At 34.8% G+C, this 19267-nt stretch overlaps 2 protein-coding genes across 7 annotated transcripts in view; one reads left to right on the forward strand and one right to left on the reverse strand.

Annotated features, from left to right (window-relative positions):
• Positions 1-1900: 1900 nt before the first annotated feature.
• Positions 1901-3461, reverse strand: LOC105348856 (uncharacterized). Its single transcript, XM_011458440.4, has 2 exons — positions 2785-3461; positions 1901-2595 (listed from the first exon to the last, which is right to left on the reverse strand). The coding sequence occupies exons 1-2, from the start codon at positions 3315-3317 to the stop codon at positions 2139-2141; spliced, it is 990 nt and encodes a 329-aa protein (XP_011456742.2). The 5' UTR covers positions 3318-3461; the 3' UTR covers positions 1901-2138.
• A 2109-nt stretch (positions 3462-5570) lies between these two features.
• LOC105348857 (mediator of RNA polymerase II transcription subunit 12-like protein) overlaps positions 5571-19267 on the forward strand; it is a 45545-nt gene continuing 31848 nt past the window's right edge. Inside the window, exons 1-21 of one of the 6 annotated variants that reach the window (XM_034473041.2) lie at positions 5571-5719; positions 6197-6262; positions 6407-6445; positions 6577-6681; positions 6794-6874; positions 7070-7229; positions 7749-7918; positions 8286-8396; positions 8622-8764; positions 8916-9174; positions 9351-9450; positions 9685-9821; positions 10564-10584; positions 11788-11919; positions 12206-12398; positions 14315-14529; positions 14857-14965; positions 15191-15759; positions 16675-16838; positions 17832-17940; positions 18983-19119. In XM_034473041.2, coding sequence (XP_034328932.1) covers positions 5627-5719; positions 6197-6262; positions 6407-6445; positions 6577-6681; positions 6794-6874; positions 7070-7229; positions 7749-7918; positions 8286-8396; positions 8622-8764; positions 8916-9174; positions 9351-9450; positions 9685-9821; positions 10564-10584; positions 11788-11919; positions 12206-12398; positions 14315-14529; positions 14857-14965; positions 15191-15759; positions 16675-16838; positions 17832-17940; positions 18983-19119 — 3113 coding nt within the window. In that variant the 5' untranslated portion in view covers positions 5571-5626. Of the gene's footprint in view, positions 5720-6196; positions 6263-6406; positions 6446-6576; positions 6682-6793; positions 6875-7069; positions 7230-7748; positions 7919-8285; positions 8397-8621; positions 8765-8915; positions 9175-9350; positions 9451-9684; positions 9822-10563; positions 10585-11787; positions 11920-12205; positions 12399-12480; positions 12608-14314; positions 14530-14856; positions 14966-15190; positions 15760-16674; positions 16839-17831; positions 17941-18982; positions 19120-19267 lie in introns of all 6 variants that reach the window. The other 5 variants (XM_034473043.2, XM_034473045.2, XM_034473044.2 and 2 more) reach the window with 5 other exon arrangements.

The following is a 19267-nucleotide window of genomic DNA, read 5'->3' on the forward strand; positions in this document are numbered from 1 at the left end:
GCTTTAATTCCCCCCAATAAAACATGAGAAAAGTTGTCAAAATGACCGCAAACCGGGTTTTCGTTTGAGTGAACAGTTTCCATCATCTATTTGTCAACCCTGAATTGATAAACACTCCCTATCCAGAGAAATGGGCACTCTATATGCAATATTGAGCAAAAAAAAAAAAATAAATAAATAAGTTCAACATGTGGTGTTTTTCATTAATTATCATTAATTATCAAATATAAAAATCTAATTAATATGCACATCTCTGATATATGTACAATTGATCTGCAAAACAACAACTTCTTATCTTGAAAACTGTATGGGTTATCCATACAATAGGGGTATTCTACCAGTATATGCAATATTATACGAACATTGACGAAGTTCAACAAGTATTTTTTCCCCCACAAATTATCCAAAATCCAAATCCAAGTAATATGCACATCTCTGATATATGTTCAATTGATCTGGGAGACAACAACAACTTCCAAGCTTTAAAAACGTAAGATAAGTTATCCGTGCAAAAGGTGTACCCTTTGGCAGCCGCCAGCCATTTTCCTCAGTTCAATAACCAGATTTTTCCTTAAGAAAATCCTATTAAAAATATTATCAACTTTGAGACATAGGGGTTTCAGAGGACAAGAGAACGCCCATTAACGCCAATAAGGCGCGTCGAATTAATTCTGATCAGAAAATACATGTAACACTTGAGCAATCACCTCAGGTAAACTTCAAAGTCAGTATTTTTATTTTTTCATCAGTACATATACACCAAGGCAATGAAATGTTCGATGAATAAATTAACAATGTGCGTGTTTGTCAAGACCCATCACCATTTGATATAGCACAAGGATACATACAAGTTATTAGCTTCCGTTTACACATATCGATAAAACGCTTTAATTGTATACTATTATAAGAATTCTATTTCCTAATGTTCTCTAAATGAACCACACACATATATAAGAGAGAGAGAGAGAGAGAGAGAGAGAGAGAGAGAGAGAGAGAGAGAGAGAGAGAGAGAGAGAGAGAGAGAGAGAGAGAGAGAGAGATGGTGTAAAGAGTTAATATAAACGAAAATACACCAATGGACACGTTGAAACAAAATACATGTAAACGAGACAATTTTTCCTCACTGAAAATAAATCTACAAATATATAAAACTAAATGCTTTCGGACATGCTTTATTCGTTCAACACTTAATACATTGTTGTATAATGTCTAAAATTCATCGCGAAGTTAACAGAACAGAACAATTTAAACATGTAGATAATAGATTTCAAAACGCATAAAAGAACATAAGTACAATTTATGAATCACTATCGCATAATCACGAATGAAGAATGCTCACATTTATTTCAAAAATTATCTACCAGATATAGTTTAAAATACACAATGGGCATTTCATTAAAAAAACGTAAATGCATGTAGATTCAAGGTACAAGGTTTGCAATCATATAAATAGTGCCTTTGGGAGGATAACATTTGAAACTGTCTTTGCGTGGTACATAATATTATATATGAACATGTATTTTGAGACAGCTACATGTAATAATAGATCGATCACAACAATGATTTGATTTGTGTTTGTATTAATTAAATTCAAAACCAGCAAACTAAAATTCTAATGAACAGGCACTCGTCACCGGGTGATTCTACTTGATTGTCCGGAGGAAGAAAGGTTACAGATAGCAATTAATTTTGATGTATTGTCAACGAATGAAATGGGTTTTTATAACATCATATCAAGAGATGGTTCCTTTCCTAAACTCTGGTACGATATTTCCTAAATATGGATGGACGCGATATTACATACACTGAAAAGAATAATCTTACCGTGACCAGGCTACGCTCAGCCGGGTCCATAGGACATCTGTTATTTTAACGATAGAACATTCTATCTACATACATACATGTACTGTACATTTATATTTCTTATAATAATTTTTGTTTTATAAATAGCACATTTAATTCCAAAACGTGGAGGGACTAGCCCCATATTGCTACATGCAAGTGAAATAAAAATCACGTATACCTGCGCGCATTTCAGTGTCATTTTGAGACTTTGTTTCATTTGAATATTGTTCTCTGTGGTAATTTTTAAAACTTCAACAGAATAAGACAAAAACTCAGTGCTCTGTATATTCACATCACAGAGAAAATGTGTTGGATGACGCAATTGCTGACATTTCGGTGCCTTGTGACTTCTTCTGCTGCTTCAGACTTCGCTTCCTGAGAATCAGTCTTTGCCGTATGATGAGGTACACAATCAAGTTCAGAATTCCTCCGATGTTTGAGAAAGTGGTCACCAGATGAAACAAAAGCTGTGGAACGCTGTCCGGCGTGACGTAAGCCCACACACCAAATATGGCCATCGCCCACCACTGAATGAAGAACGCCACGACAAAAAGAGACATGTTCCTGGCAGCCGTGAAGTTGGCGGACATGAGTTGGGAACTGTCGCCAAGATGGAGGCGTTTGGTCTCTTTATGGATCCGTATCCAGGTGAGGATATACAGTACGATGTTCATCACGAGGATGAGAGCGAGGGGCACTGTGGTGAAGAAAAGGTTGGCGACCGTTCCCTTCACACCGTCAAAGTAGCAACTGCAACACAAACAACTGGACTATGACTTTGTTCTATCCTTACTGAGACTTTGCAATGAAAGTTGTCAATACGTTAAAAAGTAGAAGTTATTCTCTCTAAACGGATAGAAGCTTGAAATCAAAATTAAAATATATTTTGAGAGAGAGAGAGAGAGAGAGAGAAAGAGAGAATATGGTACATGTACATACAATGTTCCATTTGGTCCAAGTTGTCCTAGGATACCAGCCAGGGCGGAAAACAGGAAAGGTGCCCCAAAAGTCCACAAAAGAAGCCTATAGTCATTTTTGCCAAATGGAATTTGCTTACTGAAGTAAATCAGTACGAAGGCATTGATGGCCACTATATTGACCATCAAATTTTGGGCACTAATAAACACCGCCAGGTTAAAGCCGTAAAACTCGCACAATTCTTTGGGATATACATGGTTACGGACAATAACAATGTGCAAATGATCCGTGAAGTGAGCAAGATTAAATCCACCATCACAAAGAGCAAGATACACCACGAAGCGTTCACTCCTGGTCCACCGGAAGAAAGTCTTGTAGCTCTTGTGACGAAATGACAGTGTGAGGACAATAACTACACAGATAAAGCTCAGCGAAATGCATGTTAGTGCCGGGATATGGATGTACAGTAGCTGACCATTAGCAAGGCCATACACCGGCAAATCGTACCCACTCCGCAAAATCGTCTCCGTTACAGAGCTATTGGACGCGTTCATTGTGTTGTGGTCAAGTAAACATATCCATCAACTAAATAACATTTACCAAATTCAACGACTTATTAAAACACCTGTCAGCGATTAAACTAGCCACCGTTTATCAATGCTGTACGTAGGTCCAACCTTTACTACTAAAACACCGCTCCTGTTTGATTGGTTTGCGTATATATAGGATATTTCCGTTCCCCGGATCAGAAATAAATAGGATTATTATGAAAATGTACCACTACTCTAATTGTTTGTTGGTGGGAACAAAGTTTATATGTGTTCAAATGTTTGACCCAACCTAATTTCGCTTTCTTTCAGCCATGCGCTGCATAATGCATGAATTATATATAAAATTCTTGATATTATTTATTCATTGTGGCATTTGCGTGTTATTTTTTCAATTTTGCGTGTGCATTTAGGAAGTAAAAAGTATCTGTGGGGGATTACCGTAGTGTTACAGTGTGATGATCTTCAGGGTTTGGTCTTGTGATTGTCGCAGGTCTTTATGACTGTTTATCATCAGTGGCAATATCCTTGGTCAGTTGTAATCCCCTCTTAATGTAATGTGCTCTTCACAAGTGTTATGATTACGATGCAACACATTCTCAGCACATCTTAATTATAACAAGTCAAATAAATCCCACCAGTTTACTCTTTATAGTACATTTTGCTTGTAGCTATAGACACTATGTGCACTTCGGACGCATAAGTTTAAATTAAAGATTTATATATACTCTAGTATATAGAATATTTTTATTTCCTTTCAATTATATATACATTGAAGCTATATCTTCGTGCTTGGAGGGGTTCGATATACCAGTAAATGTATATACCTTTGTTTGATGCATGCATGTTTGTTTTTTACCTGTTTGTTTTGGTTTTATTTTTGAGTTTTTGTTTTGGTTTTATAGTTTTGTTTTCGGGTTTTTGTTGTTGTCGTTGTTTTTTTCTTATTTTTTTTTTATATTTTTTTCTTGAATCACGAAAAAGAATTAAGGAATTCTGCGTGAAAGTGCATAAATACTGTAGCACTTTAAAGTACATGTACTAGTGCCATATTCGAGTGTTGTTTTCGCTAAATGAGTATGCTATAAACTGTAATAATTATAAACCGTTTAGGCAAGTTTTTCATTTTCATATTTAAGAAAAAAAACAACATTTTTTTCATGGCTGTATAATATATATATATGATTTACTTACATTTTTGGAGATGTGAGGTAACGTACATGCATGTACATCGTGATGTTAAATATAGCTAGAAAAGCAATGAAAATAAAGAAAACAGAAAATAAAGTAATTCAAGAAATTTTAATGAAATTCTGTGGCTTATCTTAAATTTAGCTATAAACTTCCTGATGTACAAAATGTATATTTTACTATCAACTTTATATAATACGGGATTAAAAGGACACTACACTCTTCATCATTTGAAAACAGAATACAAAAGTATGTATTCATGTAATACTTTACAATATATCGAGACCTTGTGGGTTATATGTTTTAAAGTGTAATAAGAACATGTAAGCAATTTTAGTGTATGATATAGTTTGCAATCCCTTCTACAGCAGTGGCGTCGGAAGCAAATTGAAAGTGGGTGGGAGTTCTAGACTGATCCTCAGAAATCTTGACATGCAAATAATGCAAAAAAAAAGCCTCCAAAAACCCATCCTAATTCCCAAAATCATGAAAATCCTAATCGGGGGGGGGGGGGGGGGGGGTGGGGGACTTAACCTAATGGTTAAGTCTAACTTTGTTAAAAAAAAGGGGGGGCTACCCCCCTCCCCCAGCCTCTCCCGGTTCCGACGCCTATGTACAGTACCATATCATCATGATCATAGTTTTCTAAACAAATACTTTTGTATTTATTTATAAGACAAGCCTGAGATACAGTACATACAATTGTTAACCCCGAATTAACGGAATACTAATTTAAACCGTAATAATAGGGATTTTTTTTTTCAAAAAAGGGGGGGGGGGGGGTCTGAGCCCCATTCTCGGTAACTTTTAACAAATTTAATTATATTGAGTTTTCCAGGGGTAATCTGGACCACCTTTCCCAGACCCCCCCCCCCCCCCCCCTTTTAGATAAAAAAAAATGATGAAGTTTGATTCAACATTTAACTGTAACCAGATAATATAATATCGCCGTTTTATGTGGGTTGTTTGTGAATATACCAATATAAGATCATGAATATGTTAAGGCGGTGATTGTATGGTACGCCATTGGCATAAACTGCCTGCTTTTTACACTATGCCTTTACCGCAGATCATCCAAACGTTTGAATTCAAGCGTCTAGAAGACCGTGAAAATGGATTGAAAAATGTCTGCATTTCCATCACAAGAAAACAGACCTTTGAAGAAGCCCAGACTAGGGCCTCCTGATGTTTATCCTCAGGATACAAAACAAAAAGAGGTAACTTGGAAAATAATCCTGGGTCTTGATATCTAATGACCACCATTGTTGTTGGTGTTTTTTTTTAACGAACATTCAACTGTAGTCGCCATTGGTCGGAGATGGAGACGCTCATTGTTTCTTTAAAGCATTAATGTTAAATATTTGCATTATAAATGTAATGTCTTGATCGACCTATGGAGGACTCTGTAAATGTTATGCATTATTTTTAGTATTAATATATCAATGTGACGAAACACATTAGTACATTTCTCTCGGCTACACGTACCCCAGAATGTAGTTTTGTTTAATAAACATAATCAAAGATGCTTGTTTCTTACAGTTTGCTAACTTACTTTGTTAAACGGTCTGACATTTATGAGCGCATATTATCTGGTTTATATAGACAACTAAATTTGAAATGCACACATTATTTTGATCCATCTGACTTGTCAAACAAGATATTATTTTCATGCTTGTAACATTCTTTGTGTATAGGATGAGTTGACTGCTACAAGTGTGAAACATGGATTTAATAACAGCCCACCTATTGGATGGGATGAGGTCTGTATTGTTTGTGTGTGTACTGTTAAAATATTAAATTGATTATTGAAAATTCCATCTTCCTACTCAGTACTAATTGAATATTGTTTCCCTTTGATAAAATAAAGTTTAGTTTCATATCATGCTTAAAAATTTCCTTTTCAGTATGGGTCAGCAAGAAGAGAAAACATCAGTCAGGAAAAGGTATGTAAATTGTCAAATAATGCAGTAAGAAAGTAGATGTCTGAAAGCAGATATCTATCAAATGATGTTCTATTCATATTTTGAAGTGAATAAATCTATGCAGTGCCAAGTAAAGGGAGTTTTTTTTTCAGTTTGGGAAAGACTTCATATCTGTTCTCAATAAGAAGACTGAAATTAATACCCTGCAAGACACAACAAAGAAGAAGCAAATGCCAACAAAAGATATTTTTTGGCCGGTAAGCTCAGTTTTCATTAGCAAATTTGTGTCCTCAAATCTAAAATTAACGATATTATGATTTAGTAACATAACTTGTATTTTAATAAATGTCTTTTTTCATCATAAAACAGGCAGCCAAAAATCAAGGTGCCATGCGAGCTTGGTTTAAAGATCTTGCTGGAAACAAACCTCTGTCATCTCTTGGAAGAAAGGTCATTTAATTTTATTTTTTTGTCATTAGTTTTGTATTTCATATACATTGCTGCTGGTAACATTTTGAGCATTCTATTGTCATTACAATTATAATTTAAACAAACATATTTTATTGATATTTATTTAAACATAATGTATATCTATTGTCATAACGTACACAAATGTTTATATGTTATGAATACATGTACACATAGGTGCCTACTTTCAACAAGAAAGAGGAGGTGTTTTCCACTCTGTGTGAGTTTGCAGTACCCATGACAAAGGCTGCCTGGTTCATCAAGATGTTTGCAGCTTACAATGTGGCTGTTCAAGAGAAAATGAAACAACGCAGACATTTGGTGGACCAGTCCATGGGTAATTTAATTTCACAGAGAAATACACCAGACTTTTTATTTTGTTTAATATTATTCTTTGGTTTTTAAATCACAAATATAATTTTATAAAATTCCAGACTCTACAGCATGCATTTACTGGTACATAAACATTCACTGACCTGACAATCAGTAAAACACGATTACATTACATTACAGTACATTACAATAAAACAGGATAATCTTTCCTGAATCGGGATCTTCTCATATTTGCTGATAATATACTTATTGATGAAATAGAATTTTTTTCAATCGCTTTGCTGATACTAGATAAAATGTTTTCGATGGCTTTAACTTATATATCAAGTAAGAAATGCTGAGGTGGATTGAAAATACACTTCCTATAATTACAATTTTAATCCAATGTTTTCTCGGACGTTCGCGTCAATTTGTCCCCACCCATTTGAAATGTTTTGACTGCAACAGGTGAAATTGACTGATATTTCCAATCTTGCCAGTTAATGTTCTGCGGTTTTATGATTTTATTTTCTGTGTATTGTAGAGTGGTGTCAGGCCATCACAAAGTATATGAGGGACCAGGTCCAGAAAATCCAGGAGCCCCACTCAGGGCCTGGGTCCACGGCGGGGTTTCTTACTGTGTCCCAGCCTGACCCCAACCAGGCCTTAAAACAGTGGCACTACACCTGTAAACTGGCAAGACATATGTATGATGTAAGTTCATGTGTACACTTTTACACAGTACACTTGTAAATAGCAGTTATTACTTTGTCAATCTAATTAAAATTAGAACTTCCATCTGCTCCCCTGTTTTCGATTTGTCACACTGAAAACAGATGAAAGTTTAAAATTTTACGAGGTTGTTACTCTGTTAGACAAAGGTCATTACAATTTTTTCTTTTTCAATCAATTTCTGAAAATAAGACTGAATAGATAATATCTATACAGGTTCACATGGTTTGCACGATCTGTACATGAATGGGAAAATATCTTGTTGCACATATTTTCACTGCATGAAAACAAATGTTTACATGTACATGTACATTGAAAGTTTGTATAAGGATGTTTTCTTTGTTCATAGGAGGGACTTTTAGACAGACATGAATTCCTAAGTTGGCTGATTGACCTTATAGAAAAAATGAAGCAAAATGAAGATACAGTCTTTAAACTTTTGATGGCACAAATATTGCTGGTTAGTATGCATAAATCTTTAAAAAATGTACAAAGGAAAATAAAAAGTTTTGAAATGAATATGTTGATGTGAATTCTGATGCAGATTTATTCCTTAAAGATGGAAGCTGATTAAGTTATATACTAGTTCATGTATTAAAATTCATTAAAGGTCAAATGATTCATGATGGGTAGGTTACAACTACATGTATTTGATGACGCAAACATTTTATGCTTTTTTATTTAGTACATGGAGGAAATAACAAGATCTGTGATCTTGTCCAGGAGACTGGCACACTTCTCATCCAAAAAAATAGCCCAGCTATGTAATGAAGCAGACTGCATGCCTCCACGCACTGAGTCACCAATGTTGACCAATGGCTCTACTGGGTAAACCTTGATAAGGAAGATAATGTAGATTGATGGCATAATAAAATATAGCATTTAAAAAGTAACCAGCAAGAAAATGTATATGATTATCCTGTATTTACATGTGATCTGTAACCTCTGAGACTATTGAATATCATCTTGTTTAATCCAGAATGACCAGTAGTCAGATAATTACCCAGAATCCTCTGTCTACTGTGTTTGCCCAGTACAACAACTGTCCCCAGCACCGTGGAATAGTACTCAGCCTGTGTGCCACCCTCCAGATCATCACACTTCTCTGTCCCAGCTCTCTGGTCTGGAACAGCCTGGGGGACGAGAAGAGCTCCTCCTTCCTGTGTGGGTCACCCCTGGACCTGCTGCCCTGTGCCCCCTCTAGTCTGCCCATGCCTCAGGGACCCCAGAACATGCAGGTAAATGTTCTTATGTATTTACCTCCGTCAAAGTAACAGGAACAGTTAGGAATTCGTATTAATATTACATAGGGCAAGAAAATTAATTAATGTTTAGTTTCTTAGGGATGGTCACATTTGAATCAGGCCAAATACTGTTTGATTGATAAATTTAATTGATACTCTTTTGTTAATAGATTCGAGCACAGATTCGTATGGCTGAGAACCAAGTAAGACAAAGAGGGAGAGCAGTGGAACTCAGGTGGTCCTCAGACAAATGTCAGCAATCGACCAAAGGTACTGAGTTAGTAAATACAGAGAGAACATATCAAATCTCTTATTTCTTTAGAAAGATTGCTAATATCATCAGATCTCATTTTTTCCTCTTTAATTGTTAGTTTTAAAAATACTTGTAGATAGTAAATAAATATAAACATTCATAATATTCAACAGAGTTGAAAGTGTATATTGACATTTACAAGACCTGAGAATTTGTTTGTTCATTGACCATTTGAATCGTTTTGATACCAGGGAACACTATTACCCGGGTGTTAGAAGTCCTAGACACTCTGGACAGGCATAACTTTGACAAGGAGGACATCTCTAATTCTCTGGACACACTGTACCACAAAATCTTCACTGCCACACAGACAAAGGATAGCACTGAGGTAAGACCAGCCCCACCCTCTCACACCTTGCCCCACCCTCTCACACCCTGCCCCACCCACCTCCAACAGAGCCCGGCTCTACTGGCTTAATATCTTTTTTTTTTAGCACATTTATAGTGGCTGTCTTAGAATAGATATGATTAAAAACAGTATCTGAGAGCTGCTTATTAAATGATACGGACCTTTTAATAGAGTTTGTTTGAAGAATGTTATACACTTATATGTACATGTAGATGCTGAGTTTGTAGAATAAGAAGATAACTTTTCAGTAGGAAATTAGATGTAACCATTTTTGTTTGTTTGTTTTTTTCCCTTTGTTTATTATTAGTAAAAACCCTGCATATTTTTTTTTATGAAAGGGTTATCAAATAAGTAAAGATATTACTACTTGATTGGGCTTTAATTTCTAAAAAAAAAAAAAAAAAGAATCGCCAAGGTAATTAAATCAGAAATTCTCTCCTCCTTGATCATGTTGTTACAGAATCCAGCTATCTTGCTGAAATTTCATACATGTACACTGTACGTGTATCTATACACATGTAACTATGTGTACTATAAAAACATTCAACAGTGGTATATATTGATTGTAAATGTTCATTACACTACATGTACGAATGTATTTTCAAAAAATCTTTAACTGTCTCTACAGTGATTATTACAGTCATTAAAAACTAAATATAGAATTAGTTTTAAAGATTGTGGCTTTTATTTATCATTTGATTTTATTAACTCTTGATTTTAGGAGGATGAATTATTACCAAAAGTAGGTATTTTTGTTGTCTCTCGGAGATAACGTGGGAAATTGATTTGAATATTTGCAATGTGTTATGAAAATGCATATGGCATGTGTTAAGAGTGGGCCTCTTATTTCTGTATCATCTCTTATTATATACAATGTATAAATATCACACATATACACACACACAGAGAAGGGTTTGTACAAGGGGACACAATGATGTATATTTGAGGGCAGCATGAGACATGAGATGTTCACAATGATGGATGCATTGTATTGAACTGCATGCCACATCTGTGTAAACAAATATACAAATAAACTCTTTTTAATAAATCTGATAAAACTTTTCATATGGTTTTGTTTACATGTCCATTTTCAAGTATCGAGAATTAAGTCACTGCCAAGCATTTCCTTAAAATACATGTAATATGTAAAAGAAAAAATGGTCTCTGGTGTTCGTTTGTATGATGTAAAGGGGTGTTTTGTTTTGCTGTGGCAAACCAGTTTGAACCAGATTTGCTGTGATTGACATGTTAATTTGTGAACAGTTCCCTTTGATGGGGGCTGGGTTGCTCGCCATTGTCATCCATCGGATCAATTTTTCTTAGATCTTGTCACCCCTCTCCTGTCAATCAATGTCCAGTGTGTAATTATTAAAAGACTGGTGTAACCTATTGTGAATTGTCTTGTAATTTTAATACATGACTGTATAAACTGACAAGTTTTAGCATTTACCACCTAATCATATTATTTCAAATTAAATTCACCTTAGTGTATCACTTTATTCTCTCTGAGCCTATTCTTGAAAAAGATAATATTTCCCAGTTCTGTTTGGTGAGCTGCCTTTGTCTCAACAGTAATGTATTCACAATTCACTTCAATGTCTCTATGCCCTTTGTCCTCTTTCAAATACCGGTACATTTTATTTTTGATACCCAACTATTTTATTTGTGAAAAAAAGATTGTTTCCCATACATAAAATAACTACATGTATATTAATGATAACCGAATCACAGTCATTCTGAAATAAAAAGTTTAAAAGACTTTAGATGTTGTATGAAATTTTTTCACTTTGGTCTATTTTGCAAAATAAGCTATTTTTTTTCTTTTTTCAAATAAAGTGGAAAATATGTACCTACTGTGAAGTCAAATTTGTCTGTAATCTGCACATTGATTTGTAAAATTAATGTCAAGTTTAAAACAATTGAATTTGATTGGACACTTTTCTAGCCCTTCATCAGTGATGAACCAATCATACACCTGCTGATTGACTGGTCGGTCAGTACAAGGAGAAGTGGGATATACAGAGCTGTTGTGGTCGCCAAACTGTTGGAGAAGAGGCAGTTTGAGCTCAAGAATGAGGTATGTGTGCAAATGTACATTGAAAAGAGTTTCTAGACCCCGATATCAAAAATATCTAAGAATAATCATTGTTTAGTAGTTGAATGTTGATTATCAAAATTGTGCATCAGTTTTATGCAGGAAATCAGGTAATCGTAGAATTTAAAAATGATTTAAAATTTAATGTAGTTAAGTAAGTTAACACTGTATTTGTGTACATGTACGTTTATTTTGTCATTAAGTTTTCCTACTCAGTAAATGTGTTTTGTACAACATGAATAAACTGTTTGTTAAGATAATGTTTCAGGGCCATGCATTGCTGTTACATTTACAGCCACATACAGCAGAGATATGTTTTGCTGGGACTTTACTTTTGCAGGACTTTGATTCGTCTATGGAGTGCGATGGGGGATTAGGGGACGATGTTTTGGTGTCGTATGAGACGCCTCTCTTTCAGGGGGTCCTGATGAGTTATCTTGATGATAAGGCTCCGGTAATAGGTGAGACACCCTCACGGCTCGGTAGAACAAAAGCTTGGTTTGGCTTTATTTATTCTTTTATTTCCTCCTATTTTTGCTTCAGAAATTCAGCGAGACTCCAGCTATTGATGATAAGGAGTCAGTAGGCTCTGATTCGCTTGTTCCATCAGGAACGCCCTACTTTCAAGCTATATTGATGTCTTATCTGGATGAACAAGCTCCTTCTTTGGGTGAGGTTTTGTTCTTCCCCCGACAATGTGTCTTCGAAATTTTGAAAAGTGAATAATGTTTGTTCCAAGTAAATGTAAATTTCCCCAACTATGTTCACCTATAGTTCAGAAATTAAACAATCATTCATTTTTAAAGAAGGTGTAACAAGAGTTAAAGAGAAAAAACCCACGAAATTCTACATTCGAAAGCAATTTGTAAAGGAAATGTGGAATAATAGTGAATTGGAGCATTTGCATACATGTATATTCAAGAAATAATTTTTTTGATTGCATTTATCGATATTCAGGAAACTTCATATGGCAGTTCTTTCCCTTTTCCTCTGTCTTTGCTTAAATATGAATATAAATTAACATACATGTATGAACATGTATTGTTTATTATTTTATTATTTTGCTTTAGTAGTTTTTATAACAGAGCTTTGGATAGTATCTGCACTAACAATTTTTCACAGCATTAAATATATATTTATATAATGAATTTTATCTGTATGTGGAAAGTTTTGTTTTAAAAAATTTTGGCCAGATTGCAGAGTGAAATCAATTTTTCGGTAGTTAAGAAATGAAAAGCAATGATAAAAAATTGGATGGGTTATAAAATCTTTTAAACTCTAAAATGGCTTTCAAGAAGATTCTAGACAGCCTTTTACCATTGATATTTGTATATTAATCATACACTTAAGAAAGTTTGATTTTAACGGTGTTATAATTCTACCTGTCTGTTGATGTTTATGATATTGACAATGTGCTTTAGTTGATGTACCAGTAATGAATTGTGCAAATATGAGCTTGTGTTGTGAAGTCTCAAGACTTTGTTTTAAAAAATTGTTTACTAGCTTCATATAAGTAAAAATATTTCAAACGTGAATATCATACATACCATTTGATAAGTTTTTAGACCCAAATACCGGTAAGCACAGCAGAGGAGCCTTAAAAATTTGGGAATTTAAATTTAAAAAATCACACTAATCATAAAACATCTTTATAAGATTTAGTGATTCTTATCCTCAAAGGGAACCAACATCATTCTGATATATCAGTGTTAGTTTTAACCACAAGATTTTACAAGAAATTATAGTAAATAATAAATTTTCAGGGTTTTTCTATAGCTGTGTTTCTCCTTAATGAGTTTTTCTGTACAGTTGACTTTGACTCATTGTTTCGTAATGTATTTTGAATCGAATTACATTTTAGCTTACTTAACAATTAATTAGTTCTGATCAATGCTTAATGAGCTTGTGTAATTAATGAATAACATTGATTATAAATGAGTTATATAAATAATAATTTCTATACTTGATGAATCTGTGTCACATACTTTTCTTTAGAGATAGCAGATCTTTGCAATTTGGCCATATTATGTAGTTGTTAATTTCTATAAACAAATTATTATTGAGTTTATAAAAAGATTTCATATCTTTCTATTACATATTACATTAAAGTACATATTGAAAACAATTTTGGATTAAAAAATATAGATGATATATTCTGGATTTTCACCACTCTAAAAACAAAACAAACCTGCGATTTTTAGTGCTGAAAAAGTACATGTATAAAAAATAATTTTTTGGAGATCCTGAAGTAACTGATTTGTTTGAATAAATTTTCATGCAAGTAAATTATTGTTTTTACAAATTGATTTATTGCTATTCAGAATAAGTGTGAAGTAAACTAATTAGCTAATCTTTACCCCTCAATTTATTCTTCCAGATGATAACCCAAATGACATTGACCGACAGGCTTTTGCCAATCTCATTCAGCTGTTCAGTGAACTTATACGACACGACGTTTTTTCCCATGATGCCTACATGTGCTTTCTGATTTCTCGCGGCGACCTTATGTCGTCACCGCTAGTGATGAGTGCCACCACAGACTGTATTGACTTGTCCAGCATCAAGAGCCAGAGCGAGAGTGTCAAACATGAGGTAAGAATATCTCAAGATTGGTGTTAAGAAATGGCGAAGAGATGAGTCAGTAGTATGGACATACATGTATTGAATATGGTCATTTTTAAATCTCTGAACATGTATAAATGAATCTTTAGTATTTAGGTAAGAAGTTTCAAAATGCAACATGATAGGCAGGTTTTATTGCAAGGTTTGAAAGATGAATATTAAACTATTTTCATTTCTTAACTGAAAATTGAAAAGTTGAGTTATTCAGCTTTTGATATTGCAACAGAATGGAGTGGCAACATTTGATCTGATGCACCCAAGAAACAAAACATTATTTTGTGTGTTTCCTACTTTCAGACCCATGATGACTTTAAGGTGGACATCATGGATATGCGTGACATGAGTGATATCGGTAGTTTGTTTGGGACTGGAAAAGATGAACAGAGAACCAGCCCAGAAGAACCAGGTTGGTGTAATACATAGGGGGGCCTCTTTAGCAGAGTGGGGCATTGACCAAAGATTTGTGTTATAGGGATATTTAATTCAGACGATTACTTGCAAGTGTTGGCTCTGCTGAACAGGCCTTGCAACTCAAAGCATATTCAACTATTGGCCATTTTATAACTGATTATTAAGTATTGCATGAATCTTTTCTCATTTAACATCAGTATCTTATATTTCTTTGCTGCAGCCTCTGTGAAATCTGTAATGTCAGAGAAAGAGACCCATCATCCCATGTCTAATATGCTGAATATGGAGCAGCAGCCCAAGGGGCCCTCACGACATATGCTGTATGCCCAGCATTTCCCGATTCCTTACGAAGACTCTGTTCACGAATGTAACCAGCGTACCGTCGTCCTATATGGTGTGGGTAAAGCGAGAGACGATGCCAAGCACGTGGTTAAGAAAATCAGCAAAGAAGTTTTGAAGATGTTCAGCAAGAAGAACTGTGTGGACATCATCAGTGGAGAACTCGGTCGGGTTAAAAAACGCAAGGAAAAAGATGCAAGTGATTCTCTGTCAAACGTCAGCATGAACTTTGAGAGTGTGTTTGAGGGCATTTTTAACAAGTTTCAGAAGTTGTCTTTTCATGACCAGCACTTTGTGACCGCCCAGTGCAGGAATCTAGTCTTGGATGAGATAAAGAATTTCACCACATGCAATTCCTTTTACCTCCCTTTGGTAGAAAATGTCTCATATCTATTTGACCTGATGGAATATTCTTTGAATATCTACGGACTGTTGGATTTTTCTGTACAGGTACAGTAAATGTTTCTTTTATCTCTGTTGACATTTTGAGAGGATCATTCATTTAATGAATTAATATTCTATATGACACAATATATCTAACCAAGGGGGATGGGGGCAGTTAGGCTCATATTGGTGTTAACTTTTAATGGATGTATGAAGTTTAAGTAGGGACGCTACATGTACTGTGGTTTCATTAATATTCAAGGGTATCAATTTTCGTGGATAAAATGAAAATCACAGTTTCAAGGATACGTAAATTTGTGGCCAATGACCCTATCAATACAAAATGTTAATAGAAATTGCACTTCAATGAACACTCAATTTCGTGGATCAACGTAATAACGAAATCCATGAAAATTGGTATTCATCAAATATTGATGAAACCACAGTATTGTAACCATGTTAATGTGGAAGATTAATGCAAGCTTCATGTAGTACATTTAGATTTTTGATATGCTATACTGCAGTAAAACATGATTAGACCAAACAGGCTTATAGTTAAATAATGAATTTATACTTGGAAGTCAGTTCTGAGTCTTGAAACTTGTTATAGACATATACTATATACTGGAAAATATTTGCCCCCATTTAATTTTTGCCCCTTTCGCCCTTGTTGTTAGCGGGCAATTTAAGACCGAGCGAATTCCAATGTCTCATATCATCGATCTTTTAACACAACTGTGTTTGGGCGAATGTTGAAGGGTGAAAATTTCACAGGGCGAAAATAACCCTTTATACAGTATATCAGATATATGATGATTCAAAATGGTTTTGCCATATCACTTTGATAATTCGATGTGTGTTTACCTTGTACTGTAAATACTTACCAGGTCCTGTAAATAATTAATTTGATTGATTGTTTTTAATGTACTGGGCATCAATATATGTGATGATGATGATGATGATGATGATGATGTTTTACAGCTGTTGAAGGAGCTGAGTAATGTAGAGGAGGCCCTGACTGACCAGAAGTCCAGCCTGGTGGGCAACTACACCACCTCCCTGTGTCTGTGTATAGTGGGCGTCTTCAGGAAGTACCACGCCTACCTCCTGGTCTCCCCAGAGCTCACTGTTGTAGCTTTTGAAGGGTAGGCTGCTAAATCCAATCATCACCCTCATGATCTAAAGATGGGAATTTTTTTTTAGCAGAAAACACTTATTATACCCCCGCTCCAAAGGAGAAGGGGGTATACTGTTTTTCCCTTGTGTGTCTTTCCTTCTGTCTGTCTCCGTCCGTAACAAAAAAATTTCGTCACATTTTTCTCAGCAACTATTTATCACACATGCTTGAAATTTTAAGACACTATTTGTATAGGCATGCCATGTCGTGGGATATATTTTTGTAACTATCGGACGTCAATTTCCTGTTAAATGACGACTTTGTTCATTTTTTAGCCTAAATTTTCGAACAAATTTTCGTCAACTATTTATCGCAGATGCTTAAAATTTTAAGACGCTATTTGTTTAGGCAGGCCATATTGTGGGATATATTTTTGTACCAATCGGATGCCAACTTTTTGTTAAGTGTCGACTTTGCTTATTTTGCATACCGGGTACTCACATCAGAGTGGGGGTATCACTAGTGAGCATTGGCTCACAGCCTCACAGATATCTTGTTTTAGCAGATTTGAAACTCAAAATGGTCATTTTAGAGATCAGTGTTGACTCCCAACTGACTGATTTTCTCCTTTTCTTTCTCTGCCAATAACATTACTGCACATCTTTTTTACTTTTCATGTCTTGATGATAAATGTAGGAAACATGATGTTTCATGAAAAATTGTTCACTGGAAATAAAATTTCCGTATATCTTGACAGTGGCTTTCTGACAGCTACTGGTAAATGAATTCAATTCTTGATGAGATTTTATGTTTATATGTTTGTTGTGGCTATTTTTGAAACAAAAAAATTTTCAGATCTCAAAGAATGTAATTTTTATTCCAAGTTAACAAAGTTTTATTCCCGTTATAAATAATGCTTCTTCAGTTCCTATGACAATGAAAGCAAGTACATGTAGTAAAAGTTTAAATAATAAGCTTAATTATATGACATGAAATGATAGATTTATTTTTAATGAAACAGGTTGATCAGCGTAGTCAGAAAGATCTGTAACCCTTCAGACTGTTCATCCTCAGAGAGGTGTATTTTGGCTTACCTGTATGACGCCTACACCTCCTGTAATTACCTCAAGGTCAGTCATGTATAGATATATTACTTCCAGTAAACTTTATACATAGATCCTTATACAGCACATGTATACACAAGCATGTTCATTCATAAACCATATACCGACTGCAGTGTTTGTACATGTACATAGACCATATACAGAGTAAAGTTATCGGTACATAGAGCATGTACAGATAAATTGTTCATTCATAGGGCCATATAAATGTAAAATACCTGTATAAACTGAAATAGACTGTTTACATGTATGGACTAGTTTGTTAACATACTGTGAAATCATTAAAATTCCTGGGGGCCAATTTTCGTGGATTGCTTAAATTTTACAGGTTCGAGGGGACGTAATTTTGTGTATTTCCGTATACATACAAAAAGATAAAGACTAAATACTGTAAATTCCTAATTAAACGCGAGGAATTTATATCCGCGTAAAATCGCGAGAAGCACCCCTCGCGGATTTTAAAATCTCGCCATTATATTTTGAGGGTTTAGAACTATAAGAAATGTGAATGAATGATCAGCGTTCGCAATTTGATATTCTCGCAATTTGATACAAAACAGTGGGATCGCGGAAATAAGTACTCGCGTAATATAAGGAATTTACAGTAGCCCTAGTTTATTAGTTCGTGGGGGTGTATATTAGTGGATGAGAGGTAGTCACGAATTCCAGGAAAATTGAGCCACCATGAAATCTAATGATTCCACAGTAGTCCATGTTTAGACAAGAGAACAGTAGTTGCTGTGATCAGTAAGCCTCTAAGCTTTTAGCAGCATACAAGTCATAGGATACTGCAGATTCCCTGTTTTATGCAATACTGATTTCCATGATTTTGCAGTTTATTATTTAATATCTAGAATACAAAATTTCGTTTTTCATATAAAAAACTCTTTGAAAAATAAAACTGACATTCTAAAATCTACGAAGTATACTCCTTATGATTTTAGGCTGATATTAATTCCTGTGTTAAATTAGGAATCTTCTGCAATTTATGTGATCTTTGTTCTCTGAAAAAAAAACAAACTTTGACATTGATTTACTCTCTGTACCACAGGACAAGTTTTGTGACATGTTCAGTAACCCATACAGAAAGATGAAGATGACTCTGTATGCCACCATCACTCCCTCAGCCTCCAACAAACTCTGGGATCCGTGTTTTATGGTGGACTTCATGCAGCAGACGAACATCAAGTATGTCGTTCCTAGAAAAATTTGATGTCTATTTACATTCATGATTGTATTTTCTTTGTGTGAGCTTAGTTTTTGGGAGTTGATTTTTAATCAACTCTCCTATGCAGTCACTCGGACAAACCGAAAGTGAAACAGTGTTTGGACCTCA

The sequence above is a fragment of the Magallana gigas genome, chromosome 8 (assembly GCF_963853765.1).
Source record: "Magallana gigas chromosome 8, xbMagGiga1.1, whole genome shotgun sequence".
NCBI classification, from domain to species: domain Eukaryota; kingdom Metazoa; phylum Mollusca; class Bivalvia; order Ostreida; family Ostreidae; genus Magallana; species Magallana gigas.

What these genes read in the sequence shown, in the direction of transcription:
- LOC105348856 (XM_011458440.4), bottom strand. Translation starts at nt 3,317, where the DNA reads ATGAACGCGTCCAATAGCTCTGTAACGGAGACGATTTTGCGGAGTGGG. An exon ending in CTTGGACCAAATGGAACATT is followed by an intron (nt 2,596 to 2,784) that starts GTATGTACATGT and finishes TTTGTGTTGCAG; the next exon opens with TTGCTACTTTGACGGTGTGA.